This window comes from Lampetra fluviatilis, chromosome 4 (genome assembly GCF_964198595.1).
Source record: "Lampetra fluviatilis chromosome 4, kcLamFluv1.1, whole genome shotgun sequence".
Classification (NCBI taxonomy): domain Eukaryota; kingdom Metazoa; phylum Chordata; class Hyperoartia; order Petromyzontiformes; family Petromyzontidae; genus Lampetra; species Lampetra fluviatilis.
In genome coordinates this window covers 4933678-4961204 of record NC_136278.1, presented here as the reverse complement: position 1 = coordinate 4961204, position 27527 = coordinate 4933678, and the positions used below count along the sequence as shown (strand labels likewise).

General features: G+C 42.1%; 2 protein-coding genes across 5 annotated transcripts in view; one reads left to right on the top strand and one right to left on the bottom strand.

Annotated features, from left to right (window-relative positions):
- Nucleotides 1-27527, top strand: part of LOC144931506 (dedicator of cytokinesis protein 1-like) — a 211717-nt gene that overhangs the window by 75305 nt on the left and 108885 nt on the right. The gene's annotated exons all lie outside the window — the stretch shown is intronic.
- On the bottom strand, nucleotides 432-27452 carry LOC144931505 (uncharacterized). 4 transcript variants are annotated; one of them, XM_078855430.1, is made up of 5 exons: nucleotides 26664-27452; nucleotides 25562-25796; nucleotides 24294-25408; nucleotides 23330-23401; nucleotides 432-1835 (listed from the first exon to the last, which is right to left on the bottom strand). In XM_078855430.1, the coding sequence occupies exons 1-5, from the start codon at nucleotides 26693-26695 to the stop codon at nucleotides 1613-1615; spliced, it is 1677 nt and encodes a 558-aa protein (XP_078711556.1). In that variant the 5' UTR covers nucleotides 26696-27452; the 3' UTR covers nucleotides 432-1612. The 4 variants fall into 4 exon arrangements, with proteins under 4 accessions (XP_078711556.1, XP_078711557.1, XP_078711559.1 ...); XM_078855431.1 differs by having other exon boundaries at nucleotides 23330-23398; XM_078855433.1 differs by having other exon boundaries at nucleotides 26904-26914.

Sequence of the window (27527 nt, the reverse complement as noted above, 5' to 3'; positions counted from 1 at the left end):
CAGCTTTCCCTAGTGGAGACCATTCTGCCAGCACAGCGGCACAAGCAAGCGATCACAGAGCTGCACCTTAACCTACCTTTAGGACCTACCTTCTCTCAGACGACAAACCCAAGCGGCGGGCTCCCGATAACTAATGTAGCAAGTTAGTGTACCACTAATCATTTTAAATTAAGCTCCAACTTGAAGTTTGTCTATGACCCATCAGCATGAGAAATCACTGAAGTGACAAAACACATTTGGGATGAAGAAAAAACAAATTACTCAAAACATTGTATGGAAAATTTACTATAATTTATAATTCACTGCATGTTACAATGAATAATGTATCATTTAATGGCAATATATAAACGAGGTGATATTTTATGTTCTTGATTACAGTATATATATATTTTTCACGCAACAACAGTACAAGTTTTAAAAAGCAAGTCAATAATAAATAAATACTTTCACAATTTTAAATATAGTTTTGTTAAACTATGGGTGATTTGTATTTTTTAAAACAATAAATAATTATATACCGTTTCATTTTAGCGTGATTGTCATACGACAATAAATAAATATAATTAAATATGCCGACAAAACATTGTGGACACAATAAAGTCTATTTGTTAAGTTGCAATGATTTGTTATGGTACGGTATTGTACTATCATATTCTTAATGAGATGATATTTCATTGACAAAATATTTCCGTGGCAAAAATATTCACACCATCCTGTTGCAGTCCAAACACTTCACGCAATAAACACAAATTCACAAGAGGTTTTGCATTTACAGCAGTTGCATGTCCAGGGTTTGTGAAGCAAGGTGGTGGGTGGGAGGAGCAATGGGGAGGGTAAGTGGCACGTATGGCAGGGACGTGACGTTTCAGTGGCATTACTTGGCAAACGTGGGGAACATCTGAGCATGCTGCCAAATAATGGCACCTCTGTGTAAACCCATCAGGAGGGTTCAAAGTTTGCTTCCTTCCTTCCTTGTTTTCTGAGCTGTCTCTCCAGTTCGGTCTCAGCAGGTAACCCATGGCAGCACACTTGTAAACAGGCTAAAAATTAGGTGTCATGTCTCACTCCGTATGCGACATGTTCGTGACAATGTTATACGCATATAAAATTAACCATTATCTATGTTAAAGTCTAGCAGTCATGCTTGATAGGCACTACTTCATCTTCAAGGTGCTGTGCGATGAAAATATTCATACGGTATGCATGCCATTAGTTGGCCAACTTTGTTACCGTTGTTTTTGCTTACTTTTTTTGGCAAGAAAATAAATCCTGTTTAAACCATTCTGTAATGCACCTATTATTACAAGCAGGTATCAATGGCCTATTCCGAATGTTGAAAGAGAAGTCTAACAGATTGCAATAAGTATTTTGTTTGTCCATCAACAACGCACTGTACGTTTCTTCCCACGCTCATGATCAACTGCCATTGTACCGTTATAAAATGTTCCATACAGCACTACCGTATGCGCACATTTGGGCAGTGTTCAGTGGAAGCGGTTTTCATTCCTCTGTCCGTCCCAAAACACAGTAGGTCAAAAAAAAAATGCTGGTTCATTGGAGCCCTCCCTGTGCTTTTACGAGTGTCCATGGCAGTGCGAGAAAAAGAGCACTGTCAGAGAAACCAGAAGCAGCCCTTTTTCTCCCTCTTGCCCAGTGGCCTGAGGGCCTTCTGCTGAACAGGGCTCGGTGGGGACTCTGGTGCCTTGACCTCAGGACTGGGCGGTGGCTGAGTGTCGATCACCTCTTCCTGGGGAGTGGTACCAGGGCACGGTGTCTCCTTCGGCTTCAGTTGCCTGTGGATCTTGTCCTCCTGCTGCTTAAAGTCGTGTTCGACGCTGTTGAGACAAAAGCGTTGGTGAGATAGCCATTTGGCGCGTGGAACCGAACGATGAGTTTCGAGACAATAACGCTTTTTTTAGAGCATTTAACGGGACCCAACTTACGTTCGTAAGCAACCGTAACGTAACGAATGTCTCAAGAGTGCAGAATGAACACATTACACACAATGGAGTGCTGTTGCCACAATAGCATTTGGTAACATGGCAGTGGTGTCCATCTTCTTGGTTCTTTCGGTAAAGTCACGTAGAATGGAAATAATAAAAATAATAAAATAAAACATAATAACATAATTCTCACGACGTTTCGGCCACAACGCAAGCAGCCGTCATCAGGTGAAGACCAGCGTCTCCCCGACAGACCTGGTCTTCACCTGATGACGGCTGCTTGCGTTGTGGCCGAAACGTCGTGAGAATTATTTTATTATGTTTTATTTTATTACTTTTATTGTTTCCATTCTACGTGACTTTATCGAAAGAACCAAGAAGATGAATTCCTGCAGTCACGAAAGCTTTAAATCGAAATGGCAGTGGTGGTTTAACAGGCCTGGCATTGCTGATGAGACACAGAATCTTGAAACCGGTATAGGTTTTAACACGTCGGCTTTTGCAATCAATGTTACGCTTCATAAATGTTGCGAGAATACTCTCCAACACACCGGTGCTGGTGATGCATTCATAAATTGGCATGTTTATTCAGGTGGCTACTTTTTTGATCAGCTGTGTTGGGTGGAGGTGGGTTTATGACACACCTTTTCTTTACACGGTCTGACCCACATTCTACAGACAAACAAATGCTGCTAAATAATATCGATGGACAAACAGTTTTAAAAATGCAGTAAAGTAGTAAGCATAGCATACTATAGGCAGATGACCATAACCGCTTTAAGTAACTTTTTGCAATTATTATTTAGAGGCAATTTGAGGTCAAATGGGTTAATTGCTGTCTGTTTACACACAGGCATAGAGCACAGGGGTAATTTAAGAGTGGAGCTGTGAGTGTGCCTGCCACCCTCAACTCTGCCACCTCCCTCTTTCACACTATATCCTTTGTCGCCAATTATCACCGCATACACAGCACAGAAGAGCATGTCACACATTTGCACCATTTCAAATCAAATGGGATTCACGAGACATTCTGTTGCAAGGTGTTATATATAGTTTTGTTAATTTTGATTGTTATTACTCGTAGACAGAGTAAGGTTTGTGACAAGATATTAACATACCTGGAAATGTGACAGGGCATGATTATACCACCCACCCATGATATGTTTTCAATCAATGTTATAGGGCAGGTCTTATGTGGCAAATTCTCATGTAGTATGTTTGTTTTTCATAATTGATATCATCATCCATCACCCATGATTATATGAAATTATCGTTGAACATAGTATCGACAAAAGCAACACATCCTTAGAAAATGCTGCTGAGCATGTAAACCAATGCCAACTTCTGATACAAGCACACTACTTTGGATATAAGCACACTGTCCTCCCTCACAAGGGGTGTGCTTGTATCCAGCTTCTACTTCATGGGAAGTGGTGGGGCAGTGGTTAGTGCACTGCGCTGTGAAGCTGGCGACCTAACTTAATTCCTTGCCACGTCTCATATCTGAACTGGTCCTGGGTCCCTTTTCTCACCAACCCACATTGGCCAGTGTGGTGAAGTATGGTCAAACAACCCCCATGACCAACATGACTATGAGAAGGTCTTCATCCAGCAGTGGCTTGACAAAGGGTTGTACATGTATATTTATTTTCTTTTGGAAATGTATTCAACAATAATTAGCAACGGCTGCATCTTTTTCACATTTAAAGTGTGTTTTTTGTTTATGGAAAATGTTCTCGATTTCAAATGTATATGTACAAAAATATTAATGGACCTCAAAAGGAACATGTTTCTCATGAGGCATTTTTTATAGACATTAACAAAATACATATCATTCTTTTGAGACTGTGCAAGTTTAATGTAATATCCTAGCATCGTTTAATTGAATCAGAATAATGTAAAATAAAAATATAAATCCATACCAGAAGTTTTTTTTGGGTTAGATTGCGTAAATATATAAATGTGTCGTTAAAACCCGCCACCACCCGACACAGCCAACTAGTAAGTGTTGTCACGTAAACAGAACATGCCAATTCGTCATTAGTAGAGCACACCTGTGTGTTGGAGAGCCAAGCCACAGCATTTACAATCTGAGTACTACATTTCGCCAGTAATTACAATTAGCTTCATCAGGCGACAGCCAGATTTGTGAAGTCTAACTGTTTCGTTCCTTATATAGAGGCATAGATGTGGTAACCACGCTTTCTTTTCGTTCACATAAAGTTAGAAAAAAACGACATGAATCAAAATTTACATGTATTTGTACTAAAGTAATACAAAAATTACTACTAAATATTTAGACAGCAAGGCGCGCTACCACAGGCAGGACTGGCCACAGCGGACCGAGTTCTCTGTGGGGAGGAACAACGTCAAGTGGGAGCCACTGGTGGACCCCCGGAAGGTGATGATGCCACCACTGCACATCAAATTGGGCCTTATGAAACAATTTGTCAAAGCTGTAGATAAGGAGTCGGCAGCCTTCAAGTACCTTCAAGACTTCTTCCCTAATCTGTCTGAGGCAAAGGTCAAAGTCGGTGTCTTCGTCGGACCACAGATAAAGGAGATCCTGGAGTGCAATGAATTCCCCAAGGAGCTCACTAGTAAGGAGAAAGCGGCTTGGGACAGCTTTCTCGAAGTGGTTCGTGGCTTTCCTGGGCAATCACAAGGTCGATAACTATGTGGAGCTGGTTGAGACTCTGGTGAAGAACTATGGCACAATGGGCTGTAGGATGTCCCTCAAAGTCCATATCCTTGATGCTCATCTTGATAAATTCAAGGAGAACATGGGAGCGTACTCGGAGGAGCAAGGCGAGTGCTTCCACCAGGATATACTGGACTTTGAATGCCGCTACCAAAGACAGTATAACGAGAACATGATGGGAGACTACATTTGGGGACTGATTCGTGAAAGTGATTTACAGTATAATCGTAAATCTCGAAAAAGACGCACTTCTAAACCTTTTGTAGTCATTTTTGTATTATTTTAGTATAAATACTTGTTAATTTTTATTCATGTTGTTTTTTCTGACTTTATGTGAATGAAAAGACACTGATTCGCGCTTTTCTCATTGAAAATAGGTCAATTTCAAAATATCACTGTCCTGGTCACAAAAGCAAAGTTTGTGGGGAATAATAGCCATTTTCTATACCTTTAGGCATAAGCAATTACAAAATAACATAGTAATAGGTTTTTACCCTTTCAACTGGTACAAAAACTGACACCTTTATACAAGGCATCATGTTTGCAATAACCACAACACAAGCAGTCAAAATTATCATCATCAGAGTTGTTTCTTTTTGTTTGCATTTTGACTGCTTGTCTTGTGGTTATTGCAAACATGATGCCTTGTATAAAGGTGTCAGTTTTGTACCAGTTGAAAGGGTAAAAACCTATCACTATATTTTGCCACCGGTAAAGGAGGTCTCATAGTACAAAATAACACTTACTACCCAGGAACAAAAATTGTGTTACATAGTGTAATATGTTGCATCAATCTTTTTTCGTGATGCCTCTAAATGAACGTGCGTAAAATTGTACACTTGAAAAAGTTTCAAAAAAATATTGCCTAAACATACCTATGCACAAATACCATCACCACCAAAGCAATCGCCACCATAAACAAAAGCTTCCATCATTTTGTTCTTAAAGGGGTAAGTGAATTACTTTCAGATCGGCCAGTCGGTGAGCACATATCTTGTATCGTCGTCTGCTGTACCACCATCTGTTTGGATGGGTTTATCCATTTCCAATAAATTGCCACCTAGAACATGTTTACGGACCCATTGGTGTTGCAAGGTATTTAGTTTCCCATGCTAGCTTTTAGTTTAATGCATTTATATTGTTATGAATTTCTTTTTTTAACTATACTTTTTTTCAACAACGAGTTTTAGTGTAACTAAATTATTTTCATGTTAAATTAAGGCACACAACATGCTGATGTGCATCACTTTCTTAAAAAAGAACCAGTCGTTATGAATGCTGCATTAATCACTGTCTGTTGACCAATCAATAAGCAGCATGGAGATTCACATGAATAATTACAAAGTTGTTATATATATATAGAATATTGATGTAGATGCATTTATTAACTTCTTTATTATTTCATGTTATTTTTGTTAAAATAGAATTCCAAAGTATGTATGCATAAAGGCATCAAAATGAACATTTGTGTAAAAATATTCAGCACGAAATGTTTACTCGAGTCTGCTCATAAATACAGATTTTAATAATTTCACTTAACATTTCTTGTCCGTGCATTTGTTAATTTTACATTTTAAATTCCCATTTCTGCTCTATTTTTTATTAACCTGTGTTTGTGTTGGATGGTTTTATATTTTAAAAACTAGAACATGTATTTATTTATTTTACCAGATAAGGCCCACTGAGCTATCTAGCTCTTTTTCAGAGATGACCAGGCCACAAATGTTAGCTCAGAGAAGTGGCTTATCATGTGGAAATTTAAGGCAGCCAAATACTCTAAGCGCGTGTTTCTAAATGTGGAGAGAAAAACCGGAGGACCTGGAGACAATCCACGCAACCACAGGAAGAACGTGCTCACTCCAAATATGCAGGCGTCAGGGTCGTGATTGAACCCAGGACATCCTGGATTCCGGGCCAGGTAGTTAACATAGTGCCACCGTCACACCTTTATATTATATGGTTCAATGTAACGAATGTGCATTGAGAAGCTTCTCGGCCCAAAGCAAAACTTCAAATGTTAACGACTGTATTCTCAGTGTTAGTGGAACAAACCTCAGAATAACAAGACAACTGCATAGCTTTTCATTGGTTCAAGACAATAATGTCAAGGTTGTTATTTAGATAAACCATTTTGGTATCTGTATATACAGACTTGAAAGGGTACTATAATAGTGCCACATGAGCGATGATTATTATTTCCAATAATATCTATACTTCATTTTATCTTTAAGTGGTTCAAATAACATGATTATTATGAATCAAGGAGAAAGCCTGCCACTAGATTACCTCATAACCAAAGTGTATTGTAAATTATTACGGTGTACAATTTTTGCGCACCCTATTTTTTTGCATTAATCATTACGAATTAAATGTTGAGTAACCTTTGGTGTGTATACCCGACCAGACTGTAAAACTCTCATCATACTGGCCACAAGTTGGAGATGCGCCGCAATTTTCGAAACACCACAATCGGGCAGAAAATACGGCAAGTTCAAAAAGTGGTAAAAAAATAACTTTCGTGGCATCCAGTTCGGGTCAAAGGCAACGGTGTGACGACGGTCCTGCAATGGTTTTCTGAAGCCACCTGCTGGCAGAAAGGCCTCGGCATGAGGGAGCTAAAGAGAACCCCATTCAGATTGAATTCGACCTGCTTTTACATGCTGGCCGGGCACCTTTCGATGAGTATTCTTTTGATCGTTCGGTAAAGTCACGTAGATAGAAAAAATAAAAGTAAATGAAATAAAATATGGCGACGTTCCTCCTGATGACGATCGCTTTGTGTTGTGATCCATGTCACTTTACCGAAAGATCCAAAGAATATGAATTCCTGCAGCCACGAAAGTTTTAAGTCAAAATGTATCTTTTGATGAGGTCCATGGCGTATATTTTACCCAATTTAACATGCCGTTTTGTAGAAAGGCACACCTTATGGCAAAATAAAAAAATAATAAATTAAGCGACGCATTGCTTAACACATCGTTGTTGGCGTGCGTGATGATCATTTCACAAAGTGATGTGGATTGTAATGGTCTCGTGAGCTTTCTGTGGTCCTGTGACTTCCTAATGAATCCTGAACAGCACCACATATAAGGCTGTTCTCAAACGCATTAATGAGGCTTAGCTCTATTGCATAACAAGAAGGCAGAGCCCAAAGGAATGGCATGCCTCGTGTAATTTGCCTTTTAACATTGGTATTGATTCATTGCATTTTGCATGTGTTTGCTAGTTAACCTGACCTGAAACATTTTCACTCTTGCTCTGAGTAAAAGCATGTTTACATACACAGCTGTAGTAAGGACTACTACTAAGCTTCTGGAACAAAGGTATATTAAATATATCACTTGTTAATAGCTCAAAAATCTTAGCACAATGTTTTTTTACATTTTCATAAATATTGAAGAAAGATGGGAATATCTTTTATAACATCACTTGTTAATAGCTCAAAAAGCTTAGCACACGAATATTTTTTTACAATTTTCATAAGTATTCAAGAAAGATGTGAATATCTTTTTGAACTATCCATGGCGATGTTATTTTACGGTGCACCCAAGTTAGAATGTTTGAACAGAATAACATGATTTAAACTGTTCAGGAAAAACAAGTGGACTTGGGCAGGACACGTCCCTGCAGTGGGCAATGGACAACAGTGAAAATAATCACGGACAGGCAGCTGAGGAACGGAATGCATCCGATGGTTCCGTCCACCAAGGAGACAGAATGATGAAATACTTTTATGTGCAGGTCATCACGAGATGTGGCAGCGGCTTGTGGAGCAAGTCACCCAGCAGTGGATAGACCTTGGCTGCTACTAACGATGATGAACAAAAAACAGATTTCATGCTGTTAACAATGAAAAAAACGTTCATATGTTTGGGCTGTGTGCAAGGCTAATTAGATTCTAGAGTGATAGGTCGATATTTAATTAAAGCCATGGACTAAAGGGCTCTGTAGTATGGTTCCCCCTTGAAGAGTGAAGAACTGTATTATTCACTCATCCAGTGCTTACACTTATCTGTCATATCATCTGTCTGTCAACTGAAAGGTTTACGGATAGTATGCTAATTTATACTGGCACAAACATGACGAGAGCAGTTACCATCTATTAATTTATCATTACCCTCATTAAAATTATATAGGTTGTCCCCTTTTTTCTGGTAACAAAATAGCTGTTAAGATGTTAGAACACCAAACTGAAACCTTTTACAAGGAATTATGATGTTTTCATGGCATTGAGATGGTGAGTTGCAGACAATAATTTCAGAAGCAGTGGCTCCAAAATATTGACATTTTTAAAATGTGCTTCTACGTGCTGAATAGAGCACAGTTAAAAAACAAACATTCCTCATGATTTATTTCTAGCATGTACAATGAAACATAAGATGTAAGTCAACAGGCCTAATGGTGATTGCTAACTCAGTCTTATCATGATTATGGCCTGCTATTGAATATCTTTTAAACTGTTCTGGCAGCTGTATCAGTGGGCAGAATAATTCTAAATACACCACATGTGTTAAGCAATTTTTTTTTGCACCGAGTATTTTTTTGTGGACTACAATTTGTTTGTAATGGACATTTCTTCCGCAAAAAAAACACGTCTCACTAATTAACTAAAATGCAATGAAATATCTTAAGTGAATCCAGTTCATCATTCAGACATGTTGTGGTGGCACAGTGGTGAATGCACTTTACTATAGGTCCAGTGACCTGAGTTTGATTGCGGCCCACGGCTAACAACAATGGTGAACAATGTCTGCACCGGTCCTACCCTGCCCCTTCAACAACCTGCTCTGACCAGCGTGGTGAAGTATGGTCAAACAATCCCCATGACCGAAAAGGTGTGGGGAGGCCTTCATCCAGCAGCGGATCAACAAAGGGCTGTGAAAATTAAATACGTTCAATATTTAATTACTCCACCTGAATTGTGTCATCTTATATCTCACAAAAATGTGGTGGCACACACCTGTAATCCGGCACTGTGGAGGCAAAGGTTGATGGATCACACAAATGTTGCAAACATCGTTTCCCATGGGCCTCGGTGTGCTGTACCCTGACTCGCCAGGAGGAGGTGGTACAGCGAAACGTTAACTAATCTCCATCTGTTCCATTTTTATGGGGTTGGTGTTGCTCCATCGCACATCTTGGCTTTTCTCCGGTTGTTCCGGTTTCCTCCCAAATGAAACACTCATTAATTGGCTGACAACATATTCATACATGCTGTATAATTATATGCACCTCCGTGTGTCATACTTATGTATGTTGAACTTCTTTCACACCATACATAGCCAACCGTGCTAATCTGGGGGATTGTGCAACGATGCAGTTTGAATGACACGATATAAAAACACTGATTATTCATTTTTATTTGGCATGTAAATTTTGTTTTAAGACCGTCCTATTTAATTGAAATTGCGTAGTCAACTGCTTTATAGATGGTATAATGTTGTATCATTAGCCCAGAGAGATGTCAATTTAAAAAGTCAGCTTGACTTTCAAACGATACGTATGCGTATTGTGAGACCAAATCATGAGACTGAAAGCACGTTTTGTGAAACTCCCCTCGCATTGCTCATGCTGGGTTCAATATTGAAAAGTGTACACTGATTTATAGTAGAATAACGTTTAAAGTATGGCATCGTGTGACTTAATTCAAAGTTTAAATATGTGGGACTGAATTGCACAATTAATGGAGTACACGATGTTCTGCTTGCATTGCATTGAAGGATTTTAATCATCTCCAAACACAAATACAATAGCAGTCATTACATAATTTCATGAGGAATACCCTACAATGCTCTAAACTGACAGTACAATCTGATAAAAAAAATTACATTAAAGAATTAAAGTGAGGGTTCATTGCAGCGTCAACTTCCAATTTACAAAATAAGCCTCGCTGTGTCTCAGGTTTTGTTAAGGAGGATTCTTATTTCAGATCTTTGACCAATAGCATTCGTGAGTATTAGGCTTCGCATGCAAGGAAACAGTCACACTGAGGGAAAACCCCCACTTTTACAAAGCGATTTAACACTCAACACTGCCAAATCCTGGCCAGCTCATGGGCACAGCCTAAAATACCTGATATTCCCCAGATATTCGTGAATATAATAACCAGGCTCAATCTCACTTGGCGTACAAGGTGTCATGATATTGGGCCCATTCAGGGTGATTTAGTTATAGGCAATTAAACATCTCAGCGATTTGTCAATATGTCTCAAGGAAGGTCGAATACATATATGTTTTTACTGGTAGGAACCACCTGGTTCCACCAGCCCACAGGGGATTATTGTGTCCGTCCGTCCGTCCGTCCGTCGTGCATCCAAAAATGGAAGGGAGGGTGGGGAGGGGCTGGGTGGGGAGGGGAGGGTGGGGCTGGGTGAGGAGGGGCTGGGTGGGGAGGGTGGGGCTGGGTGGGGGGTGGGAGGGGTGGGGCTGGGTGGGGAGGGGCTGGTCACCCCGTTGTGCCCTTATAAAACTCAACGTTTAACCTACTCACGCCGGCTTGTGCCCGCCCTCACAGTCGGGCATATTTGCGGAATACACCACGCCGCCGTTGACCCTGGCCATTGACCGAGCAACCCAACGTTCCTACCAGCTCCCTCCGCAGGAATGTGTGTTTCTGTTAAAGTATTTTGTAATTTTCAGAATGGCAGTCAGATGTAATTTGGCAATATCTTTGACTGCTGCCTATTATAAGAGATATCATGGCAAATACATGTGTAGTGACATTGAATGAGTCACTGTAGCACGTGGCGCTGGGAAATTGGTAGACAATGGAATTAGGGGTAGTAGCCCGTTCTACCAGTTGGACCCGTGGGCCAAGCCCGGAGCATTCTGGGAGATCCAGAAGGGGGCGTGGCCGAGGGCGGAGCCTGGTCACGCTGGGGAGAATAAAAGGCGAGCTCCGACTCACAGTCGGGGCTGCTGCCTTCGGGAATGGAACTCGTCATGTTGCTGTTGTCGTGGTCTTCGCCTCTTCAAGCTGTGGGTCTGGAAGCATGTTGGCTGTCCCGACCCTATGGCTGTGAGAGCCGGAATAAACAAGAGGGATAATTCCTCCTACTAGTGTCTCTGAATTAGTACACTACACGTGTATTCATGTCCCTGTTGGCTGACAACTCCAATAGTCATCTTATTTGATGCTGAATTGGCAGTAGTGCACAAACACACGTACATACAACTCAACACATTTGTCAATAACACTCTGGCCTTTAAAGAAAAGCATATATATAATAGGTGACATTTCGTTCAATGGCCTTTCTTCATAGCACATAAATAGGTAGGCCAGAGAGACAGAGTGGATAATAAGAGTTGGAGACTGCACCTAACACCATGGAGCTTGCTGATAAAAAAAATTCTGCTATGTTTTTTAATTGGCATATGAATAGTTACCAAATAGTCATTATTGGATAACAGACAAAACCTTCAATTAATGAAAGTATTGCTATTACCCTTTGAGTTTGAAGTGATCATCCAGAACAAGAAAATTAAGAGCAAAGACACAAAGCCACCTCTGCAATATTGCTTACATTTTCAATTTAAATAGCATAAGGTTGAAATAGAATAGTGTGAATCTGAGTTTGTACATACTGTAGCTCCTTCGTTTCCCAATTGCTACCATTTACCATATACCTTACCTGACCATTTATCGCACACTACCTGATATATTTACATCAAGGTAAAGGCTCAGGCCTGCAATTAATTACTAATACCACTGCTGGCAGAAGGGCCTGTATTACTGGAAGCTTTCGAGAACTCATCTGGAAAGGGGATATCTGAAACCTCACCATTGTTACAACTGCCACGCCAAGAGATGGAATCAGTGACCTCTGGATTGCAAGTCCAGTGTGTGATCTGTTGCACCACAGCATACCTATATATACACACACATATACAATATCTAATTAGCACATATTAATTGGTGTTGACTGTCCGGAAAGATAATTATTTACAGCCAACCTTTTCTGCAGAGAAGTTTAAAAATGCAATTATCTCAACGATTACAACAGAGAACAATGCTGTAGAGGGAAGCATGGTGAAAGTTGTGCATGGCTTAGTAAACAAGTCATAATATCCAGCGTTAGAGCAATAATGCAGTCTCTTTGGAGATTGCTGGCAAGAGTTACAGAGCTCACAAATTAACGAATAATTTGTTGGCTTTTTATTTCATGTTTCTTTTTTACAATCATTACCGAATAATTATGACCATATGCTATATTTGTAAACAATTAATATTATACCGTATTATTAAACGTCTATACATATGATTAACTGCTGAATTGAAATGTGTATACCTTTTAGACATATATTATTTTCATACGAGCCAATTGATGAATTTGATAAAAAAAATATAATATTCAATAGAACCCAGAGACAATAGAGTCCGAGTATGTGAATTGTTAATTGAGATGCTTGTGGATTATACCAGCTGTGGTCAAAGGTCTTGACCCTATAAGCCACATACCAATAGCCTCATATGGCCACAAAACACACATGACATGGACGCATGCACTCTCTAGTGGCAGCAAAGCCCATTAGCTAAAACAGGCTTTTTTTAAAGAATGGAATTCTTTGACAAATTAAGGACTTTTGCCGAATGTTTCGAATCAAGTGCTCTTGCAGAGAGAGCTGAAGCACATCTCTACACCGCGGCTAGCGATTGTAACACAACTCAGGGTGCAAGCGCTGAACGGTTCACGTGGTGTGGTCCCATGGTTGGTTTCTTTGCACCAGTTGGCTGTGCACGTTTGAAGTTAGAAATACGCGAGAGAGCCCTGGGAGTTCTCTTGTCTGGCTCCACCGCCACAGGGGTGAGTGCCCGGAGCCACTCTCACTTCCACAGATATTATCTCTTTCAAATGAAGTTCGATTGAAAAGGAGAGAAATTAGCTTTAACAACCCGGCAGTTCCATGTGGCTCGTGAGCCGAAATTTGGCCACCCCCGGCTTGTGCTGAACATGCCAGGGATTACGTAATGACAAGCGTTGGAAGTTACCTCCCTGCAAGTTGAGTGTAAACGCCAAACTTTTAAAAGTGGTTGACTACATATTCGTTGGGTCTTTCGGTAAAATATACGCTGCCAAGCTTGGTGGTGTTCATTCAGACGCTGACTTTCCGACAGACCTGTTCTTCACCTGAGGACGGCTGATTGCGTTGTGGCCGAAACGTCGTGAGAATTGTATTTTATTATGTTTTATTTTTTATTATATTGTTATTTCCCTTCTACGTGACTTTACCGAAAGAACCAAGACGAGGTTCAAAGAAAATAACAAAAATAATAAAAAAAAAACTACGACGTTTCAATCGCAACACAAGCGTTCGTTATCAGGAAGAAACAATAACCTATCTACGTGACTTTACCGAAAGACCCAAAGAATATGAATTCCTGCAATCACGAAAGCTTTAAGTCAAGATTTGTTCTACTACATTTCGTGAGCGCCTACAAAGATGACCCTCAGCTTTGAACTCATCAGCCAGCTGGCCCATGAGCCAATTTGTTTATCGCATGGCTAATTCACTTTGACCGGATGAGTATGTTTTAAATCTACAAAAACACGAGCTGATTAAACCTCGGAGTAAAGTAAAAAAACACTTTTAATCAAAACATTGTGAAAGATCTGAAAAACTTCCAGTGACTTAATAATTGCTATCCAATTTTACTGCTTATGTAAAATCAATAAGTATATATATACAGGCAGCGTGCCTTCTGGTGCTTTGCTAGATAATTTCTGGAGGTTCATAGATGAAACTATATTTTAGTCATCATCCTAAAGAGACTAGATGGCTTTGATTGCCATGATTTGTTTTGTAATCTAAATTAAGATTAAAACCATTAAGTTTCTGTTATCATTCACTGATCATTGCACATGTACATTTATACCGTATTTTGTTATTATTAGTATAATACAATTTTTTTAAAAATAGAAAACAATAACCTAATGGTTACTCATTAACAATTAGAAATGTGACTGTCAATGCAATTTTAGAGTGAGCTAAAAGCGAGCATTTAAAAGACTTATGCTGCTCTTTGTGATCTTATTTTTTTTTATGGGAGCGGTCAAAGGTGATGAGGTAAAATAATGAAACAAAATAGTGGCGCATTGTGTTATGCTATGCGGCACTGTTTACCGTACATCATTACCTATGACAGTACCGAGACTTATCTGGATGATGGCAAGTCACGAGTGGCCACATAACGCAAGCCTTAAAATGTTATCCACCTGTGATCCTCGCATGAGCTATGGTGATTCCCAGAGTACGGATAACCTTGAAGGGTTTGTTACGGTGCCCTGCATTTTGCAAGATAAAATAAAAATATTTAATGTTTACGGATTACGGTTTTTGATCAAAAATATTTTGTTGTATTTTTTGAGGGGGGTATAGGGCAGAGGTCGCAAATGGGTACCCGATACCCGTACCCTACCCGATACCCGGCTACCCGTACCCGGCCGGGTACGGGTAGACCGTGAGTCACTGGTGAGTAACTGTTTGTCACTCATTTCCCAACGTCTTGTCTCTTCTCACAATTCAAGTTCCTAGAATCAACCCACCCGCGCCTGCAACATGGCTTCATCCCAGAGGTCGCAATCGGGTACCCGTACCCTACCTGATACCCGGCCGGGTACGGGTAGACGTGTATTGGGTAGGGTATGTGTACGGGTACCCGTTTGCGACCCTGGTGCGGCCGGGTACGGGTACGGGTAAGGAATCAAAACCCGTTTGCGACCTCTGGTATAGGGGTGGGGACTGGGCAACAGTGCTTACTGCACCACATTATTAAACCTGCTGACCCCGAGTTTGATTGTCGGCCGTGTCAAAAGTGCAGCGCTTTCACCAACCAGTACTGACCGGTGTGGTGAAGTATGGTCAAGCAGCTCTCATGAACAGCACGGCACAAAGAGGCCTTGATACACCAGTGGATTGATAAAGAGCTGTACGTTATTAATTGCATTATTATTTAAATGGCATTATGCATGGTTATACAATGTGTTAATTTAAGGCAGTAGGTGATAAAGCAATATATTTCAAAAATTGCTTTTTTTCAACACCACTGTTTTGAAGATATGTCCATAGCATTTATACTTTGTAGAAAAATTGTAGGTTTATTTCCTTAGAAAATGTAAAGCGAATGCAAATATGTTGCGTGTACTAAACACCAAAATTAAAATTTCACAGTCTATGACATTTGATGTATTCCTTTTGAGTCAATTGCTGACATTTTCATGCACATTACTGCGTGTGAGACTTTAGCATGCTTCTCCTGAGCCTCTAGCATCACAGCGTAATGGTCACAGCACAGCAGACAAGGGTTGGTGGATGACACAAACGTTGTGAAACTCCATTCTCGTGGGCGTCGAGATGTCATAGCCTGTCTTGCCAGGAGAACGCGGTACAAAAAAATGTGGGCTTCACCTGTTCTATCGGTATGGGATAGAGTGTTGCTACCTTGCATGAGTGGATTGCTTGGCCAATGACACCTTAATATCTAGATGACTGCAGAGTTTGGGGGAAGGGGAGGGGAGTGTTGTATGAAAAATGTTTTTGCTTTGACGATGCTACAAAAAATGCAATTTTCACATATGTTACATATGATTTTCACAAAATTAAAGCTACCTGCTGCTATTATAAAATGACGGCGGGGGATCAGTGGCACCAATGGTATTTTGAAAATTGTATCCCTGGTCCAGCCCTCACCTGACTCACGCTGATCACCATCACCATGGTGAAATATGATCACGCAAGACCGATGTGGGCTGGGCAGTCCTTCATCCAGCAGTGGATTGACAAAGGGCTGAAATTGAAGACATCCGTTTTTATTTAATTTAAGAGAGGTGCATACATGTGCATTTCTCATGACCACACAATATATATGTGTGCATATGCTGATTAACTAATATGACAACTGATGCAAACACAGAGATGCATGGGATGCAACTTTTTTAATGAATTGCTATCTTACATAAAGTGAGCCAGCATACTGTTACTGCATTAATTCTACGTGGATTGCATTTCTAAATTATCTGAACTACAGCAAGGATTCAGTAGACTGTGCTTCCATATGCAATGGACAAAATACGCTCGCAATAATTATTTCTTTAAGTTTAAAAGTAGTGGCAGTAAGTAATAATTCGGTAATATTTCAGTGGATACCGTTGATTTGCTTCATTATCTAGCAACACATTTTCATTATGGTTAGGACACTGGAGTTGCAATTCGATATTCTGGCGTGAAAGTTGAAAAAACGGGAAAGCTTTTTCAATTACTCCCACCCTGTGGCCACGCAGCAGTGATTCGTGGGAACACCAGAGTTAGTCAATCGGTAGGTCACGTGTGGTACATTCACGTGTGAGTACTCAGACCTCTTCCAAGGCGTCTGGCCAGCATGGAAGAGTAGGCCAAGTGCCCTGTAAAGGCGCTCTCTCGAGCTCCCGATAGTGGAGGCCTTTCCGCCAGTAGCGTCACGAGCAAGACATTTCTGGACTGTACCTTCACGATAACCCCACATCTTGGTGTGTGTGCTGTGACACTTGCAATGTTATGCGATCTATGCAGCCCTGCATACGTGCGGAATGAGCGGCTCTTTGGTGGCTCATAAACAAACACGAACCCTCCCCATCTTCCTACTTCACCGAAACCTCTCAACCTACCCCAGGGTATTGATCGGCACTTGAGCAATGTGCTATGTGGAAAGTGCTCTGCGGACGTGATTTACACTCGTGCCCCCCTCGATTATAATTGGAGATAGATGATTCATGGTATTTTTGAAGGGTTTGAGATTTTTACGTGTAAAGTGGATTGGAAAGTACAGAGCTCTACACGCACCCCCTACATGTGCACGCTCCCTGTGCTGCGTTTGTATTGCTCGGTGATCATTCTTACCTAGCCAGGGAGTATTGAATCACAAGCAAATGACATGATTCCAAATGCCATTACGTTAACACACGCTAGCAATGCATTAGGAAAAAAACTAAATTGTTTTGCACAGTGCCCAGCTATCCTGCAGTTAGCAGAGATCCGGTATTATACAATTTTGATATTATTTGCCTGCGTGTCAGCAAAAACCTTCAACTTACAAAGCATTGCGTTTCTGTGATCACAGTGGGGATGCTGCGAGAGTGTAATAGACAGCACATTGCACGTGCAATAATCTAGAGGTTGCTGGCGCATTATTATGGTGCGGCAGCAGTTTAATCAATGGCAAGTTTCTTAAATCTTCACTTCTGTCCTCCAAACAGCATAAACGGTACGCCACAGTTCGTTGATCGGCAGGTCACGTGTGGTGGCATAAAGTGGACACTTCTGCATCCTCTTGGTTCTTTCGGTAAAGTCACGTAGAAGGGAAGTAATAAAATAATAAAAATAAAACATAATAAAATAATTCTCACGACGTTTCGGCCACAACGCAAGGAGCCGTCCTGAGGTGAAGACCAGGTCTGTCTGATTTTCAGACGCTGTCTCCACGACAGACCTGGTCTTCACCTGAGGACGGCTGCTTGCGTTGTGGCCGAAACGTCGTGAGAATTATTTTATTATGTTTTATTTTCCACGTGACTTTACCGAAAGAACCAAGAAGATGAATCCCTGCAGTCACGAAAGCTTTAAACTTCCGCATCTTCCAAAATGTCTGGACCCTGTGGAACAGTTGGTAAAATAGCCCCTTGATCGAGGCTCTCTATAGAGCAATTGCAGGGCTGCACCTTCATCCAAATCCTTACCTATGACCACAGCATTTGATTTTAACACAAAGGATCGGCTTAGCATTCGGGCTTAATCCCTTTAATATTAAAGTGCCAGAAATGTTGCCATCCGAGATATTAAAAACCCCCTGTCTTGTGTTTCCTCACCACAAGATGCATTACAGTGTTTCATTGTATAATGTGAAATAATTATTTTTATATTATCCCTGTAACATTTCATTGGCTGTTGTAATTGTCATTTTACAAGAATAATTGTTGGAACTGAATTTTCCATTACAACGTCAACCTTCAAGTTCTGAGATCAGCTCATTATCAGTCTTCTCACTTCTCTTTTTAGTAATTTCGTTTTTTTTCAAGGCAATATATTTTTTGCGCGTACAATGTCAGCTGGAAACGACACTACCGCTGCAGGCTCAACCTTCCTTCTACGTTCTCATAGTCACGTCAAAAGCTATTAGTTGGAGGGGGCTAAACTAAAATGTGAAAATTTATCAAATTAAGCGATGAGTGTCGCAGCCTTTCCTCATTTACACATGGGGGGTGAGAGCTGGGACAGAATGCCGTTTCACGTTTAAGGTTTGCTAAAAATAAATCAAGATAGGCTGTATCGTGCCACCTCTGAGTTATTGTTTGCCTCTCAAATAAACAAGGTCATGCTCGTTGATTGCCGCTCGCGTAAGTAGCATTTCTTGCGCCCTCGCATTTTAAACCTCTCCTATTTCTTCTGATTCCGTTCCGACCATGTACGTGAACCGGAAGAAAATATAAAATTACTTTATTAGTGCCGAGGCTCCCACAAGGCCATGCGGGAGGGCGTGTGGCGCGGTTTGTCGCCAGGTGTCGTAGAGTGCGGTCGTGTCGCTACAGTTCTCTGTGGTGAGTACAATGTCTTAAAAAACGGCGGCGTCATGCCTCTCTGAATAAAAGTAACGCTAAGATTCAGCGGTGAATGGGACCCACCCTGCAACTTGCAGATGTCTTGGAATGGGAAACGGGTTAAATGCAAGATAGTGTGTACCTATTTGGTAAACATCAAGATGCCTAGAGCCCAGTTGTACGAGAGTGGCCAATGGCTCTTAGCAAGGACTCTTTTCATGACATGGGCAAAGAGAACGGTTATGAAATCCATTGCTCAACTCTGCCACATTTTTTTGTATTCAATAGGGTTTCATAATTCAGCAGCAGTTTCACGTATTGCGCCGAAATAACAATTGGGCACACGTCTTTAAGTGGGGAATGAGGTAAATTATTTTCAAGTTCTGTACCCGGATGGCACAACTGCACCACGGTAATTTGGAGGCAGGTGCAGGTGTGCACTTGTCAACGGACATGTTTAAAGGTTTTTTTAAATATCATAAATGACCAAGCAGGAAACACAGCCAGCAGAAAATGTAACGGTCGTTACCCTCGACACAAAATGTAAACAAATATGCCTGTAAAACCTAGTCAATGTATGTATTCACAAAAAAACACTGCTTTTAAATGAAAGCATTTATACTTTCATTTTCGATGCTGTGCCAAATCAATTGGTCGTTTTATTCTTGTTTCGTTTACTTTAAAATCTTCTTAACAGCTAATATTGTTCTGGTATCTGAAGAGTATGTGAAGTTGTTATCATAATATTGCAGTAGTGTCAGAAAGAAGTGGTGGTGGAGTTATAAGCACACAGCACAATGAACCTGATGATCCGAGTTTGATTCCTGGCCATGACTAACATCAGTGACGAGCGATTATTGAACAGGTACAGGCCTTTAATCCACCCCCACCCAAAACCCTTCATCAATACACATTGACCACATGGTTGAAGTACGGTCAAACAAACCCCATAATGGACACAATGTGGGGATGCCTTCATTCAGCAGTGGATAGACAAAAGGCTGTAAATACATTTTTATTAAACTTCTTCAATTCTGAGCGAGTCATGGACAAATATGTGTTTCTCAAGTGTGATGCCAATGAGAGTGCATTTATTAACAATTATGACAAATACGGTGCCCCTACAAATGACCCCTTTTCAGGATTGCAAAGGAATTATGATGCCAACAGTCACAGACAAGCCATTCTAAACAATTATAATGCGATCGTCTGTAACATACAGCCCCCATTAGCAAATTCCATACTTAGTGCTCTTTCAGGAATATAAAACCTAACAAGTTGTTGGAGTGTGAATGGTAGGTATTGAGCTTATAATCTGTGGTGAAAGATTACTTGGGGGCAGTACAAGTGGTAACGCTTGTGGTCTCACAGAATGGTATTGCTGGGTTCGATTCCCAACTCAGGTGCCTCTGTGTGGAGTTTCTATGCTCTCCCCCTGTTCTGTATGGGTTTTTGCTCTGGGTTCTCCGGTTTCTTCCCATTGCCAACAAAATAAGTATTATACAATATAACTGGAATTACTCAAACGTCCCAAAGCTGATGACATAACCTGCAAATTGTTCAATCGGGATTGCAAATAGCAACATCGCCCAAATACTGTGAATACCGGGCAGGACCCTCCTGGAAAAAAAAGTTTTGTGACTGCAGAGTGAGCCTTTCCTGGGTAAACAAGTGCAAACAATACCTGCAGTCATAATGCAAACAAAAAACATAACTCTGATAATGTGCACTGTCCTTGAAGTTGATTGGTCCACACCCGAGACAGCTTTCCTTAGAGCCTAGTCTCACATGGATTGGACCAGATGACGTCAAAAGGCGCACAACTCAAAGACAATGCACCATCAGAGTATGAGAGCTCGGGGCAAACATTTAGATTTGCCAGTAAAAAATATGATGATTGTTTTTTTACCCTTCTATCTGGCAACAAAACTGACACTTTTTTTACAAGGAGTCATGTTTGCATCAACTTCAAGGACAGTGCACATTATCAGAGTTATGTTTTTTGTTTGCATTATGACTGCAGGTATTGTGGTCTATGCAAAACATGACTCCTTGTAAAAAAGGTGTCAGTTTTGTTGCCAGATAGAAGGGTAAAAAACCAATTATCATATTTTTTACTGGCAAATGAGGTTCCAATGGTGTAAGTGCAAACAAATTTAAATATAATATAAACAAAATTGCTATATGCCACAATACAAAAAAAACTGTCTGTGCTGTTTAATGATAAATAAAATGTCGTTTTTTTCTAAAATCATATTTCTATACACATAATATCACAGCCACTTTTGTTTTAAGTTTCTACCATGAATATACACTGGATAAGTTCTACTTTTGTTTTCTGCTCAATGAAATGTATTGAAGCTGGCTGGTGGCAGAATATTATTATTATATTATTTGATTTATGATGATTGTGGGATTTATATTGGTGTGGGATTTTCTAATTTATTTATTTTTGCACACACTTGTCCTGATCATGACAAATGTTGGCTTGGTAAATTATACCGATATACAAATACTCGACAGTTTGATCAAGTGTTGTTACCAGGCACCAGTTTACTGCCTATACTGCATATGCACAACACCCATACAGAGAAACTCATAATAATTGTATTATACAGCACACACGTTGCATTTTCAAAATCATCTTTAACATTGCCAGCACTGCTTGCTCCTGTGTTTCATCAGAACATTGCATTATTGATGTTCAAAAATGGTAAATTTCCCATGTGTAACCTCCTAGCAGGGGATGATGGATAACACACTGCACTTCAACGGTTCGATCTCTTGGTGCGCCAGATAAAACAATGGGCAGGTTTCTAAAATCCACCCCCATCTGTCCACCCCACAGTAAAAATGTATCTGCAGGTTGGGTGTGGTTTGATAAAGAATGGCCACTCTCACTTCTTCCAAGACACCTTCCTACGACGGAAGAGTACGGCAAACACATTAAAAACAGCTCTCTAGGTCTCTCGCCAGAGGAAGCCCTTCTGCTAGTATTGGCATAAATGTATGTGGGACTTGAACTTTTTTCCTGAAGCATCCATTTTCATGCCAGCACCATTTAGAAAGTGCAAACATTTCAAAAGTTCCGAACTAACATGTGGAAGTAATTTCTGTTGCTGTTAAATTATTTAAACCATGGGGCGGCACAATATTCGACTCTTAAGACCACATGTGGCCCATGGAGCAATTCAAGTTGTGTACCGCAATTTAAAGTATGACATACAGCAGCAGCAATTAGATGGGGTTTCCACACGAGGTATATGGTCGAGTGTATATAAGTGTGCATAACAAACATGGAGCGGAAGCGGTGATCCAATGTTTAGCTGATTGTGCTATGAACACTCTGATCTGAATTTGATTCCCAGTCACGGCTAACATCAACGGCAAGGGATACATCAACCAATCCATGGCCCCCAAACCTTCACCAACCTGCACTGACCAGTGTGCTGAATTACAAACGACCCCATGACTGGCATTAGCGTGGGAAGGCCTTCATCCAGCAGTGGATTGACAGAGGGCTTTAAGTTGTTATTATTAGTATATACAAGATATAAGAGAATGTATGCCCGGAATGCAATGCTTGTGAATGGAATGGTGTCCTTACTTCTCATTAGCATCTGTCGTGCTCGGCTGCTTGTGCCAAGTTAAGTGAGGGTTATAAATAACACTGGCAATGATAACACAAGCATGGCTATAGAGAAAGCACATGGAACCGTTAGGACTTTGGCAAACAGTCGGTGACATAAATCCCACAGAGTAGAATGCATGACCACGAAAGTGACATATTAATGATCTGTTGTTTAATGGGTCAGGTACACCGCAGCAAAGGATGAGCTTATCTGAATAAAACACAGGCTTTTGGCGTTATTAATAATATTATAATTATAATTTACAGTACTGTCAATCCACTGCTGGATGAAGGCCTCCGCCATGCTGCGTTGGTTGCAGAGTTTGTTTAACCCGACCTCACCACCGTGGTTCGTCACGTGAGAGGGCCGACCTACGGGATTGGAATCGAACTGGGTGGAGTATTAAGGAGAGCGATGGGGGTGAGGACGCCAAAAAAGCGTGGCAGCAATACAGCAAATATTGCGGTGTTTCTTCCGCGGCGTTACCTGTATATGATGCAGGCACTTTTGCGGCAAGCATCACAGTTGGTCATATCCTGTCCAGAACGATATGATCTGCTGCAACAAAGCAAAACGCACATCTTTAGCAATTGGGCACAACTCTGCTCTTTTTAAAAGCTGTGATTCTGGAAGGAACTGGTCCGAGGGCATTAGCTATTTAACGGTGATACAAAATGCTTTCGATCATTTGTTTACTTTGTACATCAAGCAGACCTTGCAACCAAATGCAGTCAAAGGCACAGAGAGAGACAGAGGAGAGTAGAGAGTAAAATCAATAATGTAATAATCCCACAAATTGTATCAGGTGTTTAATCGCTGCCGAACACCAACTCATTTTGGCCATTAAAATCCTATATTTATATATTGTTATTATCATTTTATAATTGGCAGATGCGAAAAATACAATGTTGCGTTTGCAGAAAAGGATATATTAATATCCGTATTGATGGATATATATATAGTGTCTAATTGCAACCGCATATGAAGACGCTGTACACAACATTCGAACGTGGGCATCCTATGCAAAGGAGGCATATTTTACTTATTAATGTCTACAGAGAGACGGAGACAGTCACTCATTGGTTAAAGAATAGAGGAAGGTCTTGAGGCTGGACCTGAACAGGGGCAGTGGGTCAACAGCAAAGGATCGCCAGGGGTGCCAGACGATGGAGGCAGCAGATGAAAAACAGTGGCCTTACACTAAAACATCACGAGCAGAACTTTGTTCTGTCTCTCCGCATACAAATCGACATATGTCTTGGTTCATCAGCCTTTCCCTGGGCCAGTGTTAACCTTCTATGCCTCACCAGCCATGAGGCTTGTAAAACAAATGCTGCCCATTTGCCAGACATTATTGGCAAGAGTACTCCTAATACACCATGGGACCGCATTCAACGCAGGGAGCAATACCTACACGTACGTTGTGTCGATTAGGAAAGGCAGCACTCACCCTTCCTTGTGGGCCTGTACGCGCTCGAGCTCCTGAATGACGCTGAGCAGCAACTTGATGGTGTCCTGGCTGGCTCTGAGGACCTCCTCCAGGGTCCGCAGTTTCTTGCGTAGCTCCTCCACCTCCTCCCACGAGCCTTGTAGGTCTTTATTGCTGCCTTGTCTCTCCTCGGCGGACTGGTGGCTCTGCTGCTGCTGCTGCGTTAAATCATCCCCCCCGGCTGTCGATGACTGGTCTTGCGAACTTCCTCTCGCTTGTCGACTTGGATTGTGCTTTGGGTCCTCGTCGCTGTCGATTGTAATCAGCTCGTTCAGATTGTGATCCTTGCGCAGATCCGGCGGACAGTCATTCTTACAGGGTGATCGATTTCCCGTGCCAAAAGCCACTCTATTTGGAGACGAGAGATTATTGGCCTCTCCTTTAATCGCTAATGATTCAGGAGTTTCCACCTTGAAGTCGTGTTGAATGATTAACTTTTCTGCAGACAGTTTTTGAAAATTCAGCAGTTCTTCTGATAATATCAGCGGGTGCTCTATGGGTTGTCTTGCTATTCTTGTTTGTGAGGGAGCCATGTGGGATGTGAGTGTTGTGATTTGTTCAAGCACAGCGACTGCCAGTTCTGTTGCTGTTGTTTGCCTTTTATCATTCTCGGCATCGACAGATAGGGCTTTATCTGATTCTGAATGTAATTCTTTGCTTGGTTTGATGTGTTCTTCAGTTCCACCTGACCCTACCCCATGTGTGCCTTTTTCATTTTGAGCGGAGGAGGCCTGCTTGTTTTTAGAACGCGGTGAGTTGACGGCGTTTTGATCAGCTTGACCGCATCCTGCAGAAATGTCAGTCTTCTCTGACAAGTTATTAAGTCGTCGCGACGTCTGCTTTGGCTCCTGACAGCCGGGGGGCTTGAAGTCATCGCTTTCCGTACGGACGGACACATTCTCCTCGATTCCAACCTGCCGTTCGGCTGAGTGGTGCACGATTGCAACCTGGATAGAGTTGGAGCACACTTTGGTCGACTTCAGCCCGTGTCTCGACGGCACCGTCAGAGCCTGGCGCTTGATCCAGGGGGACGTCTGAATTGCCGTCGATTTGAGAGCCTTCGAGGGCTCAGCGAGCTGCAGTGGGCAAGAAGACACAGGCATAGGTGGAGCGGCAACATGCGTACGGATGCCCGGTAGCTTCGGGGCGGCCTGCTGTGCCGCGCCCCCCCCCAAATCGACCTCCACGTGGCACTCCACCTTCACGTCCGACACGTCCTTGAAGCGCACCTGCTGCACTTTGCTGCGCATCTTGGTGGCCGTGGCCGTGGCTGCTGCTGCGGCGGCGGCGGCGGCGGAGGCGACAGCTCCCCGTCTCTGCTCTTGCTCGAGCAGCAGCTGGCTGGCGGACTTGAGCACGGCAGGACGAGTCGTCACAAACACGGGTCCCAGGCGGGACGGCGATGGGACTCGGACGCCTTCTCTGCTGGCCATGCTTGTTGGGGGGGGTCGGGGGGGGCGCGCGCTACAACGGCGTTCACCGTCGGGGACTTGCCACTGCAGCCCATCGCATCTTGGCTTTGTCACATCAAAGCCACTGAAAGTGTCTTGGCAAAATCGTTCAACGGGCGACGCTTTCCAAACCCTTTGCTAGAGCGGACAACGTTACGTACGGATATATACGCATCGTTTTTAGACTTTTCCACGTGCGGTGCTGTGGACATGATAATGTTTTGTTACGTAAAAATGTACGGGTATAAATATTTTGTCATCGTTATCGTTACTTTCACTTCATGTTTTCACGTGTGCCTAGAAAATTGGATTCTAAGCCATCCCCCAGCCCCAGTAGGTTTAATAGTTATGATTTCTTCCAGTAGAGGGTGCACATGAATCATGGGGTCAGCACGTTGAGAGACCGGCCGCTACTTCTGACTTTGTTTCATCACAATTTGACGCTTTACACACCACGTGCAAGACAAGAGGCGTCATCATATTATACGGGGGGAGGGGGGGTTATTACAAAACATTGCCGTGGCAATCCTAAGGCCAATTGCCCTTTTGGCTGTAAATCCATTCGTGGCATAATTACGTTCACCGATCAATTCCTGGGACTGCAGCGTAGACTATACACAACGCATTTATAATGTAGTGAACTTAAACTTATTCACCAAAAATACATACACACGTACACACGTGCACGCATGCTCAAACACGCTGGGTGGGTGGTATAATAGCAAATTAAATGAGTGCATACATTGAAAGTCTTGTGAAATATTACATAACATCACAAGAATAATAATACGAATTAACGTATATTCAAAATCCGACTTTGCCCGCAACAACCAGAAATTACTGCTCACGTGAATCAAAACACACCAGTAAGCGTACTCACTTTTTCAAGTGACTGCAGTCCACATATGCCATATTGCGTGGCACAAAACCAAATGCTGAGAGCACCTCCACACCCACCCACACCCCCAATAAAAAAAAACCACCCCCCCCAACCAAGTTTTTTTTTATCTCACGTTTCCCTTTTTCAAGTAAACAAGCCCTCTCTTCTTTGGCAGCCCGATGATCTTGACCTTAACGCAGACCGACCCTCTCGTTCCGCCGTGACAGCATCCATCCATACCTCAGTGCACCGTGTACAGTAATCCATGGCGATGCTGCGTCGGGGACATCGAGACCACCTTCAGAGGAGTCCACGGAGCAGCAGTAGCAGCAGCAGCAGCAGTCGCTGGCGTAGCGCTGAAGTGTAAATGGCTGTGTGGTGGAGCAGCAGCAGCAGCAGGAGGAGGAAGCCAGTGCTGGGTAACTTCCCGGAGACGTTCGCCAGCAGGCACTTGAGCCAACCGGGCGTGCGCGAGTGCGTGGTCCATGTGACCCGCCGCTGTGCAATCCCTTTCGCCTTTATTTCCCTCCCAGCGCTGCGCTCCCTAGACCGCATCGGCTGTGAGCCAGGTCGAATTTGAACGGGATCAGCTTCGCGTTAGGCAGATTACAAACACGCCCCCCCCCCATTGCAGATTGCGCCTAGGTGGGTAATTATAGTCCCGTGAAGAGCAGCGTGCGATCTGTGTGAGGTGAATGCGGATCTGCTAATCGTTACGGTGGGGGTGTGTTGAGTTGAGAAGGATGGGGTGGTGGTGGTGGGGGGAGGGCGTGCGGGATACGTGGTGTGGGTGCCGTGGTTCGGAGTGAGAATGTGGGGATGGAGGGGGCTTTGGCATCGTACCATGGCATCATGTTAGCCCCC

What these genes read in the sequence shown, in the direction of transcription:
- LOC144931505 (XM_078855430.1), bottom strand. Translation starts at nt 26,695, where the DNA reads ATGGCATATGTGGACTGCAGTCACTTGAAAAA. An exon ending in GACTGCAGTCACTTGAAAAA is followed by an intron (nt 25,797 to 26,663) that starts GTGAGTACGCTT and finishes ACGCCGTTGTAG; the next exon opens with CGCGCGCCCCCCCCGACCCC. An exon ending in TGCGCAGCAAAGTGCAGCAG is followed by an intron (nt 25,409 to 25,561) that starts GTGCGCTTCAAG and finishes TGCCCACTGCAG; the next exon opens with CTCGCTGAGCCCTCGAAGGC.